The sequence below is a fragment of the Parasteatoda tepidariorum genome, chromosome 1 (genome assembly GCF_043381705.1).
Source record: "Parasteatoda tepidariorum isolate YZ-2023 chromosome 1, CAS_Ptep_4.0, whole genome shotgun sequence".
NCBI classification, from domain to species: domain Eukaryota; kingdom Metazoa; phylum Arthropoda; class Arachnida; order Araneae; family Theridiidae; genus Parasteatoda; species Parasteatoda tepidariorum.
This window is the reverse complement of record NC_092204.1, coordinates 31,244,947-31,269,956: the sequence shown is the minus strand read 5'-3', so window position 1 is coordinate 31,269,956 and position 25,010 is coordinate 31,244,947. Positions and strand designations below refer to the sequence as shown.

At 27.8% G+C, this 25,010-nt stretch overlaps 2 protein-coding genes across 13 annotated transcripts in view; one reads left to right on the top strand and one right to left on the bottom strand.

Moving 5' to 3' along the window:
* Positions 1-25,010, top strand: part of LOC107438302 (protein NATD1) — a 31,153-nt gene that overhangs the window by 5,390 nt on the left and 753 nt on the right. For 3 of the 7 annotated variants that reach the window (XM_016050555.3, XM_016050557.3, XM_016050556.3), the window contains exons 3-4: positions 5,255-5,364; positions 12,599-12,888. In XM_016050555.3, coding sequence (XP_015906041.1) covers positions 5,255-5,364; positions 12,599-12,715 — 227 coding nt within the window. In that variant the 3' untranslated portion in view covers positions 12,716-12,888. Of the gene's footprint in view, positions 1-5,254; positions 5,365-12,598; positions 12,889-22,131; positions 22,275-22,516; positions 22,648-25,010 lie in introns of those variants that run through there. The other 4 variants (XR_006225648.2, XM_071178353.1, XM_016050550.3 and 1 more) reach the window with 4 other exon arrangements.
* LOC107438301 (zinc finger protein Xfin) overlaps positions 16,231-25,010 on the bottom strand; it is a 92,992-nt gene continuing 84,212 nt past the window's right edge. For 5 of the 6 annotated variants that reach the window (XM_021146079.3, XM_021146078.3, XM_016050546.4 and 2 more), the window contains exons 5-6: positions 24,782-24,865; positions 16,231-22,806 (exon numbers count right to left, since the gene is read on the bottom strand). In XM_021146079.3, coding sequence (XP_021001738.2) covers positions 22,382-22,806; positions 24,782-24,865 — 509 coding nt within the window. In that variant the 3' untranslated portion in view covers positions 16,231-22,381. Of the gene's footprint in view, positions 22,807-24,693; positions 24,866-25,010 lie in introns of those variants that run through there. The other variant, XM_071178348.1, reaches the window with a different exon arrangement.

Genomic DNA, 25,010 nt, shown 5'->3' with positions numbered 1-25,010 from the left:
ATTGAAGTTTTTATATTAAGTTTTGCTGTCACTATTTTAAATTCGTGTTAAAGTGTAAAATTTAGAAATTTTTCAAGAATTTGGGTTACGTTAATTGAGCGAAAATTTGCTTAGTTTAGAAAAAACCTGGTGAAAAGTATAGTATAAAAAAATAAATATATTCTCAGTATATTTTGTACCTAGATGAATTATTTTTTACTACTATTTCAATTATTAGAGATTATTTCTCTATTTTACTTTTGATTTAGGCATGTCATATTTTTTTATTTATGAAATTAATGCCATATTTAGACATGCCCATTAGGCATGCCATATTTTTTAGGCGTAAAAAATAGCTATCCTCTTAATAAAGGTGGATTTTGAATTTAGTAGGGTTGCAATATTTGTTTTCCTTTTTGACACGTGGTAAAAAAGCAATAATAAAAATGTGCCAAAAATGGTTTATGATAATAAAAAATATATAAAAGTAGAAAATAATCAGTTCTCATAATTTAAATACTGAATTTTTATTATAATCTATATCTTATGTAAGATAGAGACTGAATTTAGTAACCAGAAAATTGCTGTGCAAATTTCATTTCCCTCATTTCTTAAAGTTTTAATATTTGCAGTTTATTATACAATCATATACTGACAAAAGATTAATATTACATTATGTGTAACTTCACCTGGATCTGAAAACACTCTAGTTGTGAATTAAGTTAATGCTGCAATTGTTTTATTAGGAAATAATTGTGTTTTTGTTTTATTATTGTCATTCAAATCCATGACATAAACGTAAATTGCATTTAAGCTTAATTTAGAGGCTTCTTAAACAATGAAAGCTATGACATGAATAACTAGTTTCTCTGCTATATACAGGGTGTTCCAAAATTATCTTTACAACTTCAAAAATTCATAACTTCGAACATAAACAAGATATTTAAATTCTGTCTTTTGCATGTATTACTGCAACTAATAAAGTTTTTTTTCCAATAGGCTGAAAAGTTTTAAGTGAGGATGTGGACACCACAACAGAAAGCTCAATGCGTTTCATGGCCGTATTCGCTCCACATTTTCTGGACTTGTGCTGGGTCGTCCGGCTCCACTTTTATGCAATGCTGATCCGGTGCTCATGAAGCTTGTGTGCCATGCACGGATGGAGGGTCTGGATTGGGAAATTTGTCCTGAAGTTCCGTTGCACCTGTGTATCTGATTTCGTCTCTATGAACCCTGAGACGAATACGGCCATGAGACGCATTGAGCTTTCTGTTGTGGTGTCCACATCCTCACTTAAAAACTTTTCAGCCTATTGAAAAAAAAAACTTTATTAGTTGCAGTAATACATGCAAAAGACAGAATATAAATATCTTGTTTATGTTCGAAGTTATGAATTTTTGAAGTTGTAAAGATAATTTTGGAACACCCTGTATATCAAAGCATGCATGCATGCTTTTTGTTACCACCTCCTGCAGGACAGGATTTCATTGTCTTGAATAAAAATATTGCTAAAGCTTGGCACAGTATACTCACATTCCACTTTTATACCCAGCTGGGAGTTTACAACACTAAAATACGTTTTCTTCACCTGTTTTTTTTTTTTTTTTTACTCTAGAAAAATTTATTTTATTTCTTGCTATTCATTGAAAAATTTGTGTAGGAAAATATTTCTATACAAAATAGCATTAACAGAAAACATTTGGTAAAATCCAAACCAACCAGTTTTATTGCTACCCTCAAAGATATTTTATTTTATAACCGGCATTGAACAAGCGACCCAATTTTTATTTTACAACTATCAATGTCCAATTCTATAGCCTTGTAATTTTGAACTCAACCCAGAAGACAATAGAACTTCGGGATCAAGCAGAGAGCAGAATTCATAACAACCAGCCACCGCTGAAATTCGAACCTTGTTCACCTCATCAGGAGGTGAATGCTCTATCCCTGAGCCACCATGACTGTTTGTATGAGAATTTCTGAAAATCACATTTATGAATTGCATGAGATTTTTACTCTTTCTGACACAGGGCCTGAAATCTTCTTGTGCCATTAGCAATAAATTATTTAAGGCTGAGTAGTAAATTTCATTTAGTTTTCATTATTGTATCTTAATGAAGTAGTGCATGGAAGTGTTTTAATGTCAAGCATAATCAGGAGTCTGTCCAGGCTGAATTTACTACCCTTTAGCGGTACCTTCACAAATTCAACTTTAGGAAAAACGGTAGTTTCGCAAAATACTTTTTCTTAGAATTTTATTTTTGTATCCCTTAAGAAATGAAAATCCGTATTTATACCATATTTTTGTGTCGATCTTTTAATATAATTTTAAATTTTTCACAAATAGTGTCTAAATTTTCACAAAATAGGTACCACTCAGAAAAACCTAGACTAGTCATGTCAAAGATACGGCCCGCGGGCCACATCCGTCCCCCGGTTCATATCAATACGGCCCATGATCGCGATGTGTCACAGAAAGAAGAATCGTGTTTTTTAGAGCTTTTATAGACTTCACTCGATTTCTCTACGGAAGTTTTAAAATGTGCACACTACATTTATAAGTAATTTCAAAGGCACCGCGTGCCTAGGCAAGCGAGAGAGATAGACAGTAACGCCATTTCTCAGCAACAAGCGAAATCTTCGAATGGAATATACTTAGCAGCACAACTACGGATGGCGCTCCTGCCATGGCTGGCAAACATTCGGCCGTTGTAACTAAATTGAACCAGAAAACATCAGGGAATTTTGTGGGATTTCCCTGTAAAATTCATCAGGAATCATTGGCATCCAAACATTTAAAAATGGACCATGTCATGAAACTTATAATTAAAATAGTAAATTTTGTAAGGAGCAGAGGACTAAATCACCGACAGTTCAGGCAGTTTTTACAAGATTTGGACGAAAATCGGTGAAATTCGGTGAAATGTCCCTTATTTCACCGAAGTTCGTTGGCTCAGTCGAGGAGTAGTTTTAGAAAGATTTTTTCCATTACTTGACCCCATTCAAGCTTTCATGTTAGAAAATGGCAACCCAATTGATTATGACAATGATTGGTGGATCGATTGTGCCTTTTTGATAGATATGAATTAACACTTGACTGAGCTGAATGTAAAGTTACAGGGTAAAAATCTGATTGTCACTCAAATGTATTCATGTATTCAAGCCTTTGAAACAAAGTTGAGGCTGTGGGAAAATCAGGTAAGGAATCAAACTTTGGATCATTTCCCTCATTTAAAATCATTTGGCACAATGAACCAAAAAAAAAATTGGATCAATATTCTCAACTTCTGCAAAATCTGATCACGAATTCAACAATCCTTTTGAAGACTTCCACAAAATGAATGAAACGGAATTCCCAATTTTCAACAATCCATTCAATTTTGAAGCTTCGCAGGCACCAGTTCATTTGCAAATGGAGTTGATAAATCTTCAATCGGACAGTATTAAAATTTAAAAAGGTTAATGCTCTTACATTTTATACACAATATTTCAAGAGTTTGGATAACTACCCGGAATTAAAAAAGCATGCAGCACGCATTCTGTGCATGTTTGGTAGCACCTAATTATGCGAGCAGATGTTTTCCGTCTTGAAAATAAATAAGAACAAACATAGCGCAAGACTTACGAATNTGCATGGAAGTGTTTTAATGTCAAGCATAATCAGGAGTCTGTCCAGGCTGAATTTACTACCCTTTAGCGGTACCTTCACAAATTCAACTTTAGGAAAAACGGTAGTTTTGCAAAATACTTTTTCTTAGAATTTTATTTTTGTATCCCTTAAGAAATGAAAATCTGTATTTTTACCATATTTTTGTGTCGATCTTTTAATATAATTTTTAATTTTTCACAAATAATGTCAAAATTTTCACAAAATAGGTACCACTCAGAAAAACCTAGACAGACCCCTGATAATTTTTTTCTTCTATATTGAACAAAATATGCTGTGTTTCACACTTTTCACTTACNATTCAGTAAATTTTTTTTATTTGCATCTGGCCCGCCTACATATTCTAAATTGAATATATGGCCCTCTGCAAAATTGAGTTTGACACCTCTGACCTAGACAGACCCCTGATAATTTTTTTCTTCTATATTGAACAAAATATGCTGTGTTTCACACTTTTCACTTATGAAATTTATGCTTCTGAAACATTGCTGCCTAATGCTGAGCAGGAAAAATTAATTTAATATTATCGCAATAAATGTGTTTTAATTTTTAAGTTTTTACGATTTTTTATTTATGGTTTGTTATTAAACAGTTCTCACAGAGTTCCAAAATTTTTTTTTCATTGATGTAAAATTCGTGGCGAATAAAATTTTTATTCAAGCTAGTATCTTCATAATTGAAATTTCATGCCTTATTGAGATAGCTGAGTAATAAATGGTAAATTCAGGGTATCCACGCACCTGGAAAGTCATGAATTTCGATATTGAACAAATTTTTTCATGAAATGTCATGATTTTATGTAACTATTTTTTTTAAAAAAATCGTGGAAAGTCATGGATTTAGGTTGCAGAAAAATCTAATTTTTAAAATGGAATTTACTGCCCCCCCCCACCGTAACAAAAACCCCACTCACAGTCATATTTTAATAAAATATAAAATATTTTTATGGTGTTTAAAAATTAAAGTGTTCTTTTAAAAAATGAAAGGAAGAACATCAATTCTAGAGCAAATTATCTTTTAAACTTCTGTGATTTCAGAATTTTATTTATTTATTATTTTTATTTTTTTATTTTATCAATTTAAAATTTTTGCTGAAGCAAGCCAGTCATTAGCAAATTTTTTTTTTATTCTGAAATAAGAACAGAAAAATCACTGGTATTTCTTTTCTTTCTGATGAACAAGAAAAGTATGTTGAGAAAATAATTCTGCAGAAAAAAAGGAGAAATTTTTTTTTTTGCATTTGTATTTTTTCTGCTTCAACTCTTTCTTTACTCTGTTTTTAAAAATTTAAAATCAATAAATATGAAGATGCAGAGTATAACAGTTTTGGTTATACCTATCATTTCAATTGTATATATAATTGTTATTATAATGCTAATAACTTAGTTAAGTCATAAAAAATTCTTGGAATTAGTCATGAAAAATCATGGATTTGAAAATCTTAAATGTAACAGATACCCTGTAAATTACCATTTATCATTTCAATAAATGGTAAAGTTTAATATAAATGATGAGTCACACATTTTTTGTACTTTCCTGACAAATTTATTAAAATTATGACTATTTAATTTAAATTTCTGTCGTAATTACATATTATATATTTTCCAGAAAAGGCTGTTTTGCAGTATAATGAATTAAAGCCATCTCTTATTGAACTTGAACACACTATAGTTCCTGAATCCTTACAAGGAAAAGGACTTGGCAAATTATTGGCTGATGTAAGAATAATTTTTAATTTCATTATTGAAGTAGTTGTTAGAAATCTCATTAGTAATATTATAAGTGGGGGGAAAATTTAGTTAATAAGGTTTCTTAGGTGGAGAAGAAAGTTTTTATCAGATTGATGAAAAGACGTATCACATATTGGAAGATTCATAATCACATTTGGAAATTGGAAGAGATAAAATTGCAGATTTTTATTAGAAAAAATATTTGTTAAATTGTAGAAATAATTTATTACGGTACAGTGAAACCTCAGATAAATGGATGCTGTTGGGACGAAAATTTTCACTTTAGATAACGTCATGCTTATAAATAGATCTGAGTTAAGTGTGTAATATGAAATTCCTCCCTGAAATATGACAAAGATAGTTGCAAAATTTACCTGTAAGGCATCTTTCTCTATTCATCTCTTAAAAAGAGGAGTAGTTGTTTCTTGGCACAATGCAATCATTGAACAAAGAACTCTAACGAAATGCAATCAATCATTAGTCAAAAACTATAATTATTTAATTTCTATCCTCCAAACTATATGCTTTTCTTTATACTCTATTATTTTGTCCATAAAAAAACACTTTTTTTAAAAACTTTTTTATTATTCAGAAAAGAAAGAAAATAATTTATTAAAAAATATGGAGTGTCTGCCTTGATGAGATTCAAAAGAGCTATTTAGATGCATTCTCTGTGTCCAGTTAGAGTGTCCATCCTAAACAGGGACACATAGTGGTTTATTCATTGAAGACTACCTGAGGTTTTAAAAATTGTGCATTTTGTGAGGTGTCCATAAGATGATAATTTTGACAATATTGATATTTATTAACAATTACATTTTGCAATGTATACTATGGAGAATAGGATTTAGAATTGTAGAATTTTTTATTTATTAATTTATTATTACTTTAACCATTTATTCAAAATGCTTTTACTTTAGACTTATAGAATAAGTGTAGTTTTTATGAACTGCCTGGGGCAGGGTCTCCTGTTAACTGCTGTTTCCTAACATTTGTTATACACATTGAATAGACAATTGTTATATAATTGTCTATTCACAGCTATTTGTTTTCCTTAAAGAGTATTTACTGGTGGTTCTTTTTTGTAAACTCATTTAACAGTACCGAAATAATTTCAGTATGAAATAGAGTTAGAACGTTTCAATATTTAACAAGTCAGTTTAACAAAATTTAGAGAGAAAATTACACCTAATGTCTCTCCTATGGAAAACTCAGCTTAGGGACAATTTTACCGACTTGACGGCCAGAATGGCAGTTCTGGAAACTTTGCGTTTCAAAGCGATAGTTGCTAATATTTAAGGAGTCGTGTAAGAATCGACTGGAATCATGTCGAAAATAGGAGTGTGCTTCATCGTCTTGTGTATTAGTTTGCGTGTGACCACAGTAGTGTTCTGACTTGAATTAGTTTATTGACCCACTGAGGTTTTGAAACCTGATTTGCTCTATTAGGCTGTTATTTGAGCTGTAATGAAGTGCTTGTAATTAGCTATATTTTCTGTACTGTTTTATTAGTCTAATTTCCAATTCCATCAAAACCCTGTGCTCAGTACAAAATATATATATCTTTTAAAACAATTATTGCGATTTAATTTATATTAGCATAAAAGTATATGTTTAATAGTATATGTTATATGACGTCGCAAATCATGCTAACTCTTTTTAAAACTGTTCACTTTTAAACGTTATTTAAAGATTATTTATTGAAACTCCAGTATATTCACAGCTTAAAGTTACCTTAATAGTATAATATGCCTTTTAATTTATTACTCATTTACAATTATTATGTTATAGTTAAAAAATATTTTATTAATTATCTTTAAATTACCAAGCTGATGAAATTAAAAGCTTTTTTGCGTATTTTTATAGTCTTTAAATGATAAAAAATACCTAAACATATTTTTAAAATATTTTTTTTAATAACTGTTTTTTTAAATTAATCATTTTTGTTATTGGAAAAAAAGTTTAAGTTAAGTTTTAGTTTAAGCTATTGAGATTTCTACTAAGTTAAATTTATTTTGTGCCTTAAGAAAAAATTTGTGTGTATAATTAACAATTTTTTAAACAAAATCTTTTTTAAAAATTTAAATTTTACTAGATATGTGTTTATTTACGTGCATATGCGCTAAATTAAATTATAGAAATCTCTATTTGAAACGAAACGTCATGATTTCTTGTCTACTATTGTTAGACACTGTTTTGTACTCTATCCTGTTATAAATTTACATAAAAGATTATAATAAGAGATGTTCTTATAGAAAATTTTTGTGTGAAATTTACATATGCTTAAATGCATTCAAAATTCCACTGCTTGCTTTCCTGCACACCAAATAATTATTTTTATGTTATTCAGTGTAAAAATATTATTTATCTGTGTTACTGTGAATGACCGAAATTGGTGGTTAACTTATTCCGGCAAATGTTGACAATAACATAGTCTCTTTGGTAAATGTCCAAAATATATACTAGGTCTAGTTAAGTGCCATTGTCTGGTATGCCTAGCATCAATGTTTTTTTAAAGTCAAGGTGCCACTGCCCAGTATGCATTTAACTGGTTCTTCAAACACTGATGTTTCTCCTAATCTATCCTCAGCAGATATTAAAATATCGATTAAATGTAATATTATCAACGAATAAATTAATATCAAATCGGAAATATAACAAATATTTCAGACATTTACCAAAGCTACTATGTGATTGTTGACATTCACCGGTGAAAGTCGACATTCTCTTAATTTCGGTCATTCATGGTAACATCTGAATTCAGTTTAATGACTGTCACAGGTGTCATATCAGTCATGGTAGTAAAAAAGATTTTAGATAGCTTAATAAATATGTCCGAATAGTGTAACTTTCAATTGTCTACTAACTTGTTAACATAACATTTACTAACATGTTAAAAATTATTCCATAATTACTTTAATTTTTTAGTTTTTATCTCTTTTAACAATGAAAGGTGTTTTTTAAAAAGTGCTTAGTGCTGCTTATTTTTGATTTTGTTTTTTAAAGCCTTTAAAAAGGCCTTTTACCTTGTTCCTTACCTTGTATCAGACTTGTTTTACCTTGGGTATTTGTAAAAAGTGCTTAACTTTCTCTTATCCAAAATACGATTTTTCCTTCGCCATGTCGAATCAATTGTTGTCAGGAATTATGTAAAAAGCATGTTTTCTTTTAATGTTCTGTTTATTAAATTTAACTGTGATCCATTTCGGCGTACCACCATCCATATGGTATGAAAGCACCTAACATTTTATATCTTGGAGAATTCTTTGCGGATCCTCATTAACATATACTGAGTTGGATTCCAAAGAATTAGTTTTTTCTTGTACACATGTACTACATTTCGTAATATCTGTTTGATTTCTTGCATATTTAATATCCTGTATATCTCGAATTTTTGCTGAATATAGGGTACAACTAAACGTAGTAAATTTTTTTCCACAATCGCAACTGAAAAATATATTTTTCTTTCTTCACTGATGAAGCGTTAACGTCTTTATCACTCACAAGCCGATGAGGTTCTCATATTGTTCTATTTATAGATCAGTATCTTTGAAATTGATGTGAGTATCCTTCACGGATAAAGTATTTCCATGTGTATCCAGAGCAGTCAACAAATCACATAGCTTTATCACTTCTAAGATTCTGTCTACCTTTTATTCATTTGATTTAACGGTGAATTCTCAATTGTGGACAGTCATGTGTGATGGAAAGTTCACTAACTGTATTGAATATTTAAGGTTTTTTACTGTTTTTTGTTTTTGGATTTATTAAATTTTTTAGTACTCTTGGGTTATTTTTATAAAAAGAAAAAGAAATAAAAAACTGAATAAATTTTAAAAGTAAAATTTTTTTCAAAAAAATTATGAATTGTTGGGTTTTCTTCTGTTTTAACATCTAATTGCATTAAACAATTTAATGTGATACTGATCGTCATTTCAAAATAGTATGATTTTTCTCTTTATAATTTTATTTTTAAAAAAATGAAATTATTAATTCATTTGCCTCAGACTTGTTAAATTTTAGGACTATAAGGATTATTTAATATTTTACTTCTGTCAAAGATATTTAGCTTCAAATCTCATTGTATTTTCATTTTGAAATTATTGAAAAAAAAATTTTAATCATTTTATTAAACAAATGCTGAATCAAATTATAAATTTTTATATTATTTTCATTTAAAATTAAATTTTTGCATGATTTAATAGTATGATCATCAATTTAAAACAAAATGAGCAACTGTATATTGAATTTAGTTAAAATTGTGAATTTTTTTTTCTTTTTTTATGTTATCATGAATTTGTAAAGCGTTTGAAGTTGTTTATATGTATTATTCATTACAAACTCGTCTAACAATCAAATTGTTATTTTTGATAAAAGAAACTACTTTCCGTTTCCACTCAACAAATTAATTGACTGGAATTGTATCATTTTTATTACTATCTACAGAAACGTAATTTTATCCCAAATTAATCGCATTAAGTTTATTTATAATAATGATATGCTTATTTTAAATAATTGTAAATCTTTACGTAAACTTTTGAATAATAGTATCCCGATTGGATTTATAAACAGGTATCTGATCTAGTAGAGGATTGCCTTCCGAGGGGAAGTAATGCTTAGCTTTATGCTATGGTACGTCTACCATAGTATCAATGTTATGATGTTTTAGATGCTATTTCCTGTTTTTGCTTTTTGGATTTTTCTTGTTATATTATTCTTCTCAGTTTTATCTCAGGTAAAAATTTATTTTGATTTATATTTTCTTCAAATATTTTTCCAATTATAATATTAGCAGCTTTGCGCTATTGTGACTTGAAATCGTGTGTGTTTTACTCTTTTTCTCTTCGGTTTTCATTCTTGTTGCATTATGTATCTTAAATTGAATTTATATATATATATATATGTAGCATAAAAATCTTTAACTAAACATAAAATTAACATAACATAAAAGCCTTAACCTTCTCACACTTTAAAATTCACACCCTGTCTTTATTTTTATCTATTTTTAGATTTAAGTATGCAAGAATTAGCATTTTATGTTTTTCCCTCAAACCGAACCATGACAACCGAAGAATTCCCTTGATTGATTTAATGTGCCAATTGTAATTACTAACGTTTCCCTTTATGCATGTAATTTAAGAGTTTCTTGGGACTTGTTTGTAAGATTTTCCCTAGATTCAGCTTTTGATAGTGAAGCAATACGATTATTCAGTTTCTTGCTCTCCTTACAATGATTTCATATTTTTAAATAAAATCTTTTATTTTACTTCGGCTTACCCATTTATTTCTCCTGCTCGGCCACACTGCTATTTCAAACCTAACAGNCGTGAAAGTGTTCGTTAACCGATTTGTTAGTTAACCGATCTGTTCGTTAACCGATCACCCACTGTATATATATATGTAGGTAGCATAAGAATCCTTAACTAAGCATAAAATTAACATAACTTAAAAACCTTAACTTTCTCACATTTTAAAATTCGCATCCTGTCTTTATTTTTTCTATTTTTAGATTTAAGTATGCAAGAATTAGCATTTTATGTTTTTCCCTCAAACAGAACCATGACACCCAAAGAATTCCCTTGATTGATTTAATGTGCCAGTTGTAATTACTAACGTTTCCCTTTATGCATGTGATTTAAGAGTTGCTTGGACGTGTTTGTAAGATTTTCCGTAGCTTTTAAGAGTGAAGCAATGCGATTATTCGGTTTCTTGCTCGCTATACAATGATTTCATGTTTTTAAATAAAAACTTTTATTTTATTTCGGCTTACCCATTTATTTCTCCTGCTCGGCCACACTGCTATTTCAAACCTAACAGGATTTATTTTAATTGCGGAATCCAGAATTAAAATATGCTTATTGAAAATTGTAAGAATGAAAAATAGCATTTTTTGGTGAAAAACTATCATCAAGAAATATGAACAAACGACTTTGAACTGAAAGATAGTCAGAAAAACTATATTTTGCCTGGATTACTATTTTTAAAAAAATTCATTTAATTGAAAAGTATGGCCTTCAAACGTTTACTTACAGTAAATTGTGTGTTAAATTAGTAACACTAGTATGTTAAATTATTTACCATTTTTACAAAAGTGTTTTTTACAATTCATATTACTTTTATGTATTGCTTATATGTTAATATCACTAATTTTAATCTGCATGTTAATTGTGCTTCTGCATATAGATTATTTTATTTTTACTTATTTAGGTGGTAATTAAAATATTGCTAAGGGGTGTAACATTAAAAACTCATATATTATTCCTTTATCTAAATTCTCCTTCTTAATTTATTATTGAAAATTAAAAGCTCTCTCACACTTTATTATTCACATCCTGACATTTTTTCTATTTTTAGATTTAAACATATAAGAATTAACATTTGAAGTTTTTCCTTTAAACCAAACCACAAAAACGGAAAAATTGTCTTAACCTATTTAATAGACCAATTGTAATTGCTAATGTTTCCTTTTTCGCATGTGATTCGAGAGTTCATCGGAACGGGACTTGTTTGCAAGATTTTGAGAGTGAAGCCCTTCTATTGTGGGTTATTCAATTTCTTGCATTCTGTATAATGATTCTTAATATAACTTTCATTTTGCTTTGGCATATCCATTTATTTCCCCTGCTTGGACACACTTTTTCATATGAAATAATTGCTAAATGTGAAGTAAGAATGAAACTTGAAGAGAATTATACTTTATTTGTTGATTAGCCCTTCCTAATGAGAACTTTTTAATGATCTTTTTCACATAATTCAAGTATCACTTCGTGTATAAATTATCTTCAACTTGTTAGTAATTTAATCTTTATTTATTTAATAAATTCTTACTGTGCAGTAAAAATGTCTTTTTGAAACGAAATACCATTTATTTAAGATTTCAATAAAATCTTCATTCAGTCTTATGATTGCTTGCACAGTCAAATTCAAACAAAGAAATGTCTGAAAATTATAAATCACATGACTTGAAAGATAAAAAGAAGAAAAAAAATGGTATGTGTGAAAGTAAGGCACTTTATGAATCAATAATAAATTCACAATTTTTAATTAAAAAAGATCTCATGGGATTACATCTGAAAAATGTTCATAATGTTGATATTTTATAGCCTCAGATATACTAGTTTTTTCTTATGTTGTTTTTTATGTTAATATTGCCAATGTTAGCGTTGTAAAACTGATACGTGAATTTTGCAAGTTCTAAAAAGTTTATTTTCTTTCCTTTTAGGCTGCATTTGAATATGCCATCGACAAAAATCTTAAAGTAAAAGTTACTTGTGAATTTATTCAGAAATATCTAGAAAAATATCCAAGATCTGAATTCAATAAGATTTTATCAGAATAGGTAACTGTATTCAAAAATAGACTTTTGTGTTTTTTATTTTTTACATCCAAGTTCATTCTGTAATCGAACCAATTGTTGAGATATTTGTAAATAGCATTCTAGTTTATAAACTGCTCATGTATATATATTTATATATTGCTTCACAGAAATAAATAATCTTATTTAACTAAGAATATTGTTCACGTTAATTCTTTATATCTATTAATTAATATATTCATTGGTGATAATATACTTAAATTTTGTAACAGAAATTTTTATTTTGATTGAAGTTGTGAAGAAAAATATTGATTAAAGTATACTTCACAATTAACAACAAAAAAAATTATTGCATAGAAATTAGAAATTTATTTCTTGTTGCTTCACAAAATGAAATAAATTTTACTTATTGTTCACGTTATTTTACTATTGTATCTCGGATATTGTTCACATTAATTTTTTATGATTTTAATTAATATATTATTTGTTACTTCTACTAATAAATAATAAAAAAATTGGAGATAATATACTTAAATTTCGTAACAAATTTTTATTTTATTTTGATTGAAGTTGTGAAGTAAATTATTGATTAAAGTATTAATCTGCATTTTCTAGTAATATTATGAGTATAATTTTTTTGAAATATTTAGGATCAATTTTAATTGTATTATTAAAAGTATAGAACGTGTTATATTTTCTAGTGATTTTAAAGCAATAGAAATTAAAAATGCTGTATTTTTTATTTATTATGAGAATAAGTCCCTTGAACTTTTGCAAACCAAATAATTGAGGCGGAAAGATTCTTTTAACTTAAATTACACACGAACAAAGATATTTTTGCTAAAAATCTCAAAACAAACTATGTTTTAATACAAAATTATCTTTCTAAAACGTTTCAAAATTGTTAAAAATCATTAAAATTTAACAAATTGTTTTGTGATGGAATTTTTGAAGTTGATTTTTCTGTTTTGATTTTATATAAATGGTAACTTATTTCTCAGCAAAATTAAAGGCAAAGCATGGCCAGTATACCTTATTGTCAGAGCCGGATTATACCTTTCTTAGGCCCTAGGCACAGAGCCGGATAATACCTTTCGTAAACCCTAGGCATAGCCGTTTTAGGGCCTTCCCCTCTTTTCAAAATATATGCTAAAATTTTCTTGCATATATTTTTTTTACATTTTTATTAATATGGGTTTTAATTTACGAATTTGTTTATCTAACTTTATCTGCAATACCGACATACTGCCGATATTGCAGTTGATATCGATAATACCATTTTTGGTGAAAATTTACTCTTCCGATTTAGAGGAAAACTTTGTAGATGAATTTTTACTATTTTCAAATTTGTATGAGCATAAATCTGCACAAGAAATGTTGAAGGCTCAAATTAAAGATAAACTTGTGAATACTTTTCCTAACGTTCACATTGCATTAAGAATATATTTGTCGATTCTTGGATCAAATGCAGAAGGAGAAAGATCTTTCTCCAGATTAAAATTTATAAAAAATTATTTGCGTTCAACAATGAATCAAGATCGTTTGGCATCTCTCGCACTTATGTCTATTGAATACGACATTTTGCGTAGTTTGGAATTCGACAGCATAATACAAGATTTCGTTGAATCCAAAAATCGCAAAAAAGTAATATATTAGATCATAAGATTCTGCAAAATAATTTATTACCGAAAAATATTATATTTTTATTTGTATCTTCATAATTTTGTGCAAAATACACTTGTTGTTTTTAAAGCTAAATTATTTTTGTCAACAAATTTTTTTCTCCCAAGTTTTTCGTAGGCCCCTGAATTTCGTAGGCCCTAGGCACGTGCCTAGTGTGCCTATAGGTTAATCCGGCCCTGCTTATTGTTTTTTAATAGTTGAGTGTTCGATATGTATCTGATTGATCTAAGATTATTCTAATAAAAATACTATTTTAAAAAATAAAAATCTGTAAATATATAATTTTGGGTCCCAGCTTATTTATGTTATTGAGAGTTTTTATATTCTGTTTGATAAAATATAATTATCCAAACTCGAATCATTTTAGAAAAGTAGTTAGGGTCATCCTTTTTTTGTTTCAAAATAAACAAACATTGTAAAGAAAATATAAACAATATTAATTTTGTAATCATTAGAAGTATAAGTTATAACAAATATTATCCCTCCAAGCGATTAAGGTTTTTTATGAATCATTTTGATATGTGATTATTTGATTTTGGGTTTGATCCTGATTGATATAGAAAAATGGTGTTCATCGTAGATTTTTAATTGATTTTTTTTTTCATTTTTAATTTGGATAAAAATGACAGTTCAAAATTTTTTGACTCTTTTGAATATATATAATCCATATTAAAACTAGAATTCTAATTTAAATCTTTCAGTAAGGACTCCCTTTTATTGTTGATAATAAAAAAAGTAATATGTCAAAAAAATCTTGATAAAATAAAAAGTTGTGCTAAAATTACCTAATTTTTTAATGATTTTTTTTAAAATAAAGATGCATAATACATTTATGATTACCACAGTCTTATTTAAAATTAAAAGCTATGCCAAATATTAAATTTTTTAGACATGACTTTTTAAAACAAAGGAATTGAAATGAGAGAATATTCACTATTGATAATTCACTTCTATTTATTTATTTATCTTTCTTAAATATTGTACAAACCCTGTATCAGAAAGTCTAACTTTTGAAGTACTTTGGGTGAAGTTTCTAGTTAACATTTTAGTAAATGCAATCTCAAAAAATCTTATCATTTGAAGTACAATGTGACAGAAGGTTTTTCTTTACATTTTAGTAAATTCAAGCTTTATTGTTTAATTGTTAACAATTGGAATTCTCCAGGGACCATTCATTACAAACTATAACTGCGGGGCGGTGCAGGTCAACTTAAAATATCGCACAATCACTAAAAAATGTAAGAAAATAATGAACTAATGGATTTTAAAATAAGTAATTTAATAAGTAATTAGTTTTAAAAAAAATTTAATTGAAAAATTATGTACTTGATGCAAAAGAAGAATGAATGGAACATATTTACTTATTTAAAATATTTCAAAATTTCAGTTAGAACACAATCTTTAGTTCCTGACACATTAACATATGTAACAGATTGCTGTTGATTTTCTATGAATATAGAAAGTTTCTTATTGTTTCAAAGACTTTGAGTCTTGGTTATGTCCTCAGACATCAAATGTGATGTCTGAAGCATTTTACCCAAACTGTAAGAAATCCTCTATATCTTCTTCATCATTAGTTACTATTTTGTGAATTAGCTTCAATATTTTTGTGGAAATTTGAATTTCTAAGCAATGGAGGTAGGAGTCTGTTAGTTTCAAAAATGATCTAAACGGGTATTATTAACTATATGAATAGCATTTGTGACAGGACCGTTAAAACAAGACAATGCATATGGGAAAATGAAAGATTCCGGGTGTGGCTGTAGTAACTTTTCTGTGTCAATGTAACTGGTTTTTAAACCTTGATTTAACAAATGAATTATTAAGCTCAATGTTGATTAAGAAATAGCAGGAGATTTTCCTTATTCTTTTTATTGCTTTAAATCATTGAGGTATGTTGTAGTTCTCTTCATCTTATAAAATTGTACATAAAATTCATCTCTACATTATATAACACTTAACAATGTCTTTCTTTATCTAAAGAATATGTCATCAAGCCTACAATTACAATCACATCGCAGCACAGAACACAATTATCACATCTATTGACACAAATGCAACACAAATATAACTCACATATACAATATATACACAGTAATGCAATAATTTAAAGCACTATATATATGGTTGAGGTAAAAAGGTTTTTGGAAAAAACAATATTTGAGGATTCACATAAATTGTAAAGAGCAAATAAATAGTTGAGCATTTAAAAGTTGTATTTCGGACTACTTGTCTAACACTGAAAAGCTCCCTAAAAATGTTTTATGAAACACAGTAAAATAAATGGACAGAATTGTGGCATTTGTGCATCAATGTTAACACTATTACACAACTATTGGATACATTAAAGCATGAAAGCACCAGTTTATCATGATCATGTTATAAAAAAGGTAGTGACAGAAACCTTTGTATTATATCTAAGATAAACCTTAAAATTTATTTTAGTATCTAATTGGAATAAAATAATTTTATAGTTTAAAAGTCATGACTTCAGAGACAAAAGAATTCCACTTCCATTGTGTTAACTTGTGGAAGATTAAGTAACTGGATATTTTGAATATTGAATATTTTTTGTTTCATTTCATTTACAGAAATGTGTTTTATTAAACCTAGTTACAAAATTTAAAAGTTGTAAACATTTTTTAAACTTTTTCAAACTTCAAGTTTTAAAAATGCTTATAATCTTTATTAAATCTAAAATTTGGTAATAGATCCGATTTCAGTGAATAAAATGCAACAAAAAATATTCTAAAGTATGAATTAGGTACTTATTAAGGAAATCTTATTCATATAACTATCCAAAGTTAACATGAAATTGAATACCTTTTCTATCTGAAATAAATTCTTAATATTTTCACTTGACTTTAATACGTTTTCTATTTTCTATAAAATAAAACTAAAATTTAAGAGTTTGCTTATAATAAATCTAGTATTTAATTTTTGATATAAAACCATAAGTATGAGAGATGATTTTTTTTTCTTTCTAATCCTGCAATAAACCATTTTCTTTTTAAATTATCCACTGAAAGTTGGAAAAAATTTAATTATATTTTCGTAGTTTAAAACATTTTTACCATAAAATAATTATTTTCAATAGCATATAAAAATAATGCATGGTGTTTTATAAGCTTATTATTTTATTTAATTTTTCCCATCCAACATTAACTTTTAAATTCATATTTTTGTAATTTAATTACGATAAAACACATTCATAAACTATTATTAAAAATGCATGGTTGTCACAGAATAGGAAATATGGAAAAGTCGAGGAATTTTATCTATCTCAAAAAATAAGGAAAATATCGAGAAATTCAATTGAAATAAACAAGAAGTCAGGAAAAATTAATTAAGTCTGAGGTGCCTTAAAGTTCATGATTTTTTTCTAAAAAATAAGTCTTGTAAAACTTGTTTTTATAATTAATAAAATACTAATAGCTGGTTATAAGTATTTTGTAATATATTTTATGTGTAAGAACTAGGTATAACTGAAAAAAATTTATAAGTAATAAAATTAGTCTAGGAAAATCAGGGATTTTGTGGTCACCTTGGAATGTTTTTGAGTCAACTCTTTATAGTTTTTTATGTGTATTGTTTGATATATTTGAGTCCTACATACTTAAAAATTAAATTATAAAATATATCTTTTAATTAAATTCACCCTATTTAACTCAATTTCACGTCAACGCTAAAATATTTTAGTGCCCATCTTTAAACGAACATTTGCTTGATTCTCCCTCTCTTTATTTTTTGATTTGTAATGACCCAAAAAGCTTTCTGTCAACTTAAAACTTATATTTCTTTATTTTGAAATTAAAATTAAAGATTATTCTTCCTTAACTAAAAGTTTTATAGGAACTACTGTAAAACCTTTTCAAATATTATCATTGTTATAATTTGAAGTCATGGGTGCAAGTCTTCCGTCCCCAGGACGGATTCCCGTCTTTCAAAAATGTCCGCGGACGGAAACAAGACTGACTCGCAGACGGAAATCGGAATTTTTTTTTCTGTCCATAAAAATATTTTTTAGGTCTACGTTATTGGTCTATTTTCTTATGTCCTGTTGTTATTTTATCAAAAGACAGATGAATAAATATTTTTTGTACAGTATTTAATCTTGATGTATTATGGTAAAGCTTTCTTAGATAGTTTGCATACGTCGAGGGGGTATTGTGTATGTTAGGTATTTCAGTCAAAAAATTTTCAGTCTTGGCCTTTTTTCCAACTTGCACCCATGTTTGAAGTATAGAGGCTGGATATATCATCATTAATTTTAATATGTTTATATGCTTTAATAGTAGGGGGGAAAAAACTTAAAATGTATTATATGTTATTTCAAAAAAATAAATTAAAATCTGAATGAAGGCTTTAGCGTAATTTTTATTTAAATTATTTATTATAAAATTAATAAATTTTATAATAAAGAATAAATGAGGAAACCTTGAAGTTCAAATCAAATTTACTGTAATTTAAGATGCTAAAAATATTATGCTTAAAATCATTGAGTGAATTCATAGAGCTATTTATGTACTAAACAAAATTTTTGATTTTAACTGTTTGGATATTATTGTGAAAATATTTTCAAAAAATAGCATTAAGAGAATTTATGAATAGTATTAATGAAAAAATTCTTCACTTTTTCATTGTCAATTATTATTTTTTTTCCTTTGTAAACTGTTGCGATTATATTCGCTTCAATGTATTAAAGTTTATCTATGAAGCTTATTTATTAAGTTCTCAAAACTGTTTTTCTGTTTAAAAGTTCCATAATCTCAGAGTTTACTACTTATTAGTAAACTGTAATACATTGTCTATTTATTTTAAAAGTACATTGATAAACTAAATGAAATTGTTTACTGTTAATTTTTTAAAAATTGAGAATAACACAAATTATAAGTTGTTTTTTTTTCATGTGAAAATATTATGTATTGGCCATATTGTCATGAAAAATTTATCCAGTTTATTTTAAGTGACCAAATCCTTTAAATTTAGCAAAATAATTTGTACTTATTTTATTTTACAGATGAAAAAAAATTTTTACATCTAATTTAGTTTAGAACTAAAGACAACTTAATTCAATATTTTAAGTATTATTAGGACCTTTTAAGAAAACTAAATTTCATATTGATGGAAATTCAAATTATCTGAATCGTTTATATGAATTTAAAGTATAAAAGCCTAGCAAAATTTTAGTTACGATAATTAGTTAACAACATGATTGATCATGGTTAGTTTAAATAATAATTTTGTGACAATACTGTTTTAACAATATTGTATAGAAAAAGTAAGACAATTTATAATTATGTATTACGTTAATACCTAAATTTGTTGTTTTACTAATTTTATTTTTTTAATATTATTAGTTTTTACTCACACGCTAATGAAGATTCGCTAAAATAATTGTCTCCAAATAAATTTCTTTATCAAATTTTTCTAATTCTTTAACTTTTATCAAGTAAATCACTTACTAGATACAAGTAGGCCTAGACAGTAGGCCCTTAAATGAAAAAGATAAGACTCACAGCCATTAAGGAGAAAACTAGGCCCATTATTCCATGACATTTGTTTGCAAATTTCATACATGAACTTTAACAGTGGCAACACTGCTGTAGAAGCATTATATAACACAACTCTCATACTGCACATTACATACCTGCCTCATCTTAAAGCAAATAGACTCTTGCTTCCAATATCACACACTGATGTGATGAGAAGTTGAGCTTTGTGTTTGTTGTTCTAATATAATATTGTCAAGATGTTATTGTTTCTGTTTTCAAAACAGGAGCAACAAACTTGGATAATGATTGAATTTGCCAAAGATAGTACAGCATTAGTGTCATCGAAGTTTTCAAAAAACTTGCAGGGAATATTCATAGCTTTATAAAACCATGGCAAGACGGTGGGTAAACCCATGGGACAGAAAAGTGCTGTGCCTTGATCCGTATTACCCACATTTAAACCCTTTCCATCCTAAATAGTTGCCATTATTAAAATTTGGATTTTAGTAGAATAATACAATTGTTGATTTTAATTGACTGAGTTGCTAATTTAGACTAAAATCCTACAAAATCTGCCTTAATTCTGTATATTATCAATTAAAAAATTCCTATGTGATTTTTTCATAGAATTTAGAGCAAACTTGCTATATACTAATACTTGGGGAAAATGGAAATAGTTAATGCCAAAATGGTAGATGAGTCACCTCATCTATTACAGGTGGATAAGACAAACAAATGTCTTATTTCTTAGAATTACCATTTAAATATTCATGGTGAATCCTTTTTAAAACTTTTTAAAGATATTTTTATATATCTGTTTCATATTTCCGTTACTTTAAGCTCATTTAAAGAGCAGTCTATTAGAAAATAAATAATTTATTATTGTTGCCCTTTGGAACTTTACCTATTAACTCTATTTATTTCTAAATAAAAATTCATTAATAATTTATGTATTTTCTGTACAGTATTTCTAAATATTCAAATTATAAATATTAATTTTTATGCTTTCTTTTCCGTTTATAAGCTACTAAATTGCAATGTATTTCTAATTTTTTTTAATTGTGAAATCACTGCAACTAAACAAATATAAGTTAAATCGAAGATATTTAAATAATTTATAGCTGCAGATCTAGTAATCCAGTGTAATGTCTCCTAAATTTTGTTTTCAGTTCAGTGAACTGTGGATCTGAAAATACCCTGAGTATTTGTCAAATTTTGACAAATTGTTCTTAAAGTAGACCACACATAAATTGTGCATGATCACATTTATTTTTCTGAGATCAATATACTTCTCAATAACATGAGAAATAATGGTGCTTGAGCAGTTCCTAAATGATTTTCAAAAAGTAACACTGCGAAAATAGAGAACATTTCTTCGTCATGTATATTACGTATTTTGCAATGGACGGCTATACATTTTTGCCATCTGGGAAAAAAATGTGTTATACATAAAAATATTGATTTCACACTTATAATCTTAAATAACACTATACTTTAGAAACTATCACCAATTATTGCATTTAATATATGAAAAGTATTGACCATATATACCAATAAATAAATTTTTACAACCCTTTTGCTATAACTGAAAATTCATACAAGGGAGCAGACTTTACTCAAGTTCTTAAGCCTAAATACTGTTTCTAAGTTTAACTGAACTTCAATAACTCAAGTGTCTATAATTCAATTTTTAATAACTCATCATCATAGTTGGCCAGACAGCCCAATGTGAGCCAATGCCTTCCTTTGAAGATTTCTCCATGACGACTTCTGATTCACCTTTGATCTCCAATTTAATTTTAATAACTCAAGCTCATCTTGAATTCTCAGCCAGAAATTACTAACCTTAACTGTTTTCTCTATCACTCAAAATTTTATATTTTGATAATCTCATCTAAAATTCTGTTTTCTTAAAATACAATTTTAAAATTAATTTGGCTGCAACAAAATGGTGTGCCGATATGATGGGTAACATCCTTACGTACCATCCTGCTTGGGCAAAGGAACAATTATTTGAGCCAATACGTTGAACCATAGATTTTTTTTATTATTATTGTTGTTTTAAAAGGAGAAAATCATAGCAAAAAGGGTTGCATCATATAAATTAAGTTAAAATAAACATTAAAGTATTTATGTGTTATTGAAAAAGTAAAATGCCACAGAAGCTCTTCATACCAAATGCTCATATAAATTTAATATATATGTTTTGTTATTTATGCTTTATAAGTTATTAATTTGTAGAATGAAATATTTTTTTAACAGCACAAAATATCTAAGCAAAAGAAACCATTTCTTTTGGCAAGCATTTTTATGGCGAATCTCGAACACCTTATTCAAAAAGAAAGACCATACAAAACCAGGTACGATATATGAACAATAAAATATTTTGAAATTTTTAAAAATATTTATAGTTACATCTTAAAGGGAAAAAATCATTATTGGAATCTTATCAAGCACTCAATTTAACTTGAATACTCATAATATATCTCTCTGTTGGAATGTTGTGCGTGATTTATTTCTCAAAGTTCACAGCAGTGGAATTTTGCTGCAAGAAATCTCCTAACGTAAGCCCCATATTATTCAGGTCACAAAGTTTCTGGTAGAGCTCACTTTTGATTTTCTCATCCGGTGCTCTAAACTGTTGCAGGCGTGTCACCCGATTTCTGTTGTTGGACGTCGATACCTTGGTGGTGTTGGTGGGAGCAGCCTCAGGTTGCGTTTTAGCACTCTGTTCTGTGTTATTGTTTGAATTTGCCTGCTGCAGGTGGCAGCTCTTATAATGTTCATCTGACAGACTGCGCGTGTGAAAACCTGTTCCACAACATGCACACACATTTCTGGACCTCAAAAGGTGGGTTCTTGTCTTCAGGTGCCTGTTCAAGTCTGACTGTGTTACTCCATTGTAATTGCAAATCTGGCACATATAATGTTTGATACCTAAAAAACATAATACAGCTATTAAAATTTTGTTAAAACATGAGCTAAATTATGTATATGTTTTTGAACCTTTTACTTGCTGAATCACTGTATAAATTTAATTTGATATAAACTGGGAATTGTATTTTCCAAGCTTATTTCACGTGACATCTAATTGTAATTAAATATGAGTACAGTAAATGAATACATCTAATAACATTTTTATGCAAAATTTGGATATTTTTTACAAGAAAACCGAAATTTTTACCAAGAGAAAATCTAATAAAACACAATGTATGAAAAATGCAGGATATTTTGTTAAATGAAGCAATTTTCATTTCAAAATTTTTTCTATTTGAAATGACAATTTTTACTAATTATGGGTGATGAAATTTTTATCAAAAATAACACGGACTAAAATGCTCAAGTTTTTACAGCGAATTTTTAAATTTACTTCGTTAATTTTAACTGAAAGAAATATATTGTTTATTTTGTCTGACAAATAATACATTATTTATTTTCTCTGCCAATACCACAATCAAAGTTTATTAATGTTTAGTTTAATATAATTTTAATTAGTATTTATTAATTTATTTATATGAGAATTATTTTAAATAGGCAAAGTGTTATCCATAGGTTTTCAGATATACATATAACAGGGATGGCCAAGCTCTTGAAGAGTCGAGCTATTTTTCAAAATTTAAAATTTTCGCGAGCCGCAATTAAATACGTATTTGAAAGGTATGCAAAAAGGTAATAAATTTTTTTTTACCTGAATTATATTTATTGAGAACATAAAAGTAAAAGTACAAAATATGTGTATTGAATTTAAATATTAAAAATTAAACACATTTATTTTACTTGTCTTGACAATTCTTTAAAATTTGGTGAATAATTAGTGACAGAGCACTAAAAACATTTTTCAAAATTTGAAATTTTTTGCGAGCCGCAATTAAATACGTATTTGAAAGGTATGCAAAAAAAGTAATAATTTTTTTTTTACCTGAATTATATTTATTGAGAACATAAAAGTAAAAGTACAAAATATGTGTATTGAATTTAAATATTAAAAATTAAACACATTTATTTTACTTGTCTTGATAATTCTTTAAAATTTGGTGAATAATTAGTGACAGAGCACTTCTCAGTAATTCTTTGAGATGCTGGTTAGTAATACTGATCGGTGTTTGGCTTTCACGAATTTTAAAGTGCAGTAAAATGATTCACATAAGTACGTTGTTCCGAATATTGAAATAATTCGACAAGCAGCCTTTTTTAATTCAGGATACTTCGATTCTGGTACCAATTTCCAAAATTCAGTAATCGACGTCGACTTTTGTTTCAATTGTAGAGCTTGATCTTCTTGCATCTCTATTAATTCTAATTCTCCAGATGATTTTTGTGTCATAATTATATTGAAAATGGAAAACTCACCTTGAATTGAACAACGTTGCACTTAGTCTTCCATATTTGTTCTCAGTAATTTAAAAGACATTTTGAAACACATACGGAACGATAATAATTTTTTTACATATAATAGCAGAAAAGTTAAAAGGGAACACGGTTAAATTGATCGCGAGCCACAAATAATCCTTCAAAGAGCCGCATGTGGCTCGCGAGCCGCAAGTTGGCCACCCCTGACCTATAACTAAATTAGAAGAAAATGGTTTGATTGCCAAATTGAGTTTGTATTTAATGATGCAGGGAATCAAATAAGAGCCTAATATTATTGTAGACAAACCAATTAAACTGACTAAAATTTATAACACTTAAAACTTTTCGTCTCATAAATATTTATAACATGAATAACACATATGCAATGCTATATTAATGACATTAGTGTGACATTTTAAACAAAATGTTAACAACAATTCTGTCATATTTAGAACACTAAATTATTACAATAATTTAAACAATTTATTATTCCTAACAAGAAACTATTTTAAAAAATGATTAACTACTAATACATTATATACTTTAAATAGATTACTGATACCTTCATGGCGCATCATATGAACTTTTAGTTGACTGTTTGTTCTGCTGCAATAACTACAGTATGGGCATTTAAATGGTCTTATATCTAAAAATAAAATGGTGAAAAATGATCAGAGCATACAACATAATAGAAAATTTTTAGAACACATATCTTTTGTTTCATTTTTTCAAATCATGTGAAGAATTGAAACATTGATATGGTGATTATCGCAGTAGATAAATCTGTAAAT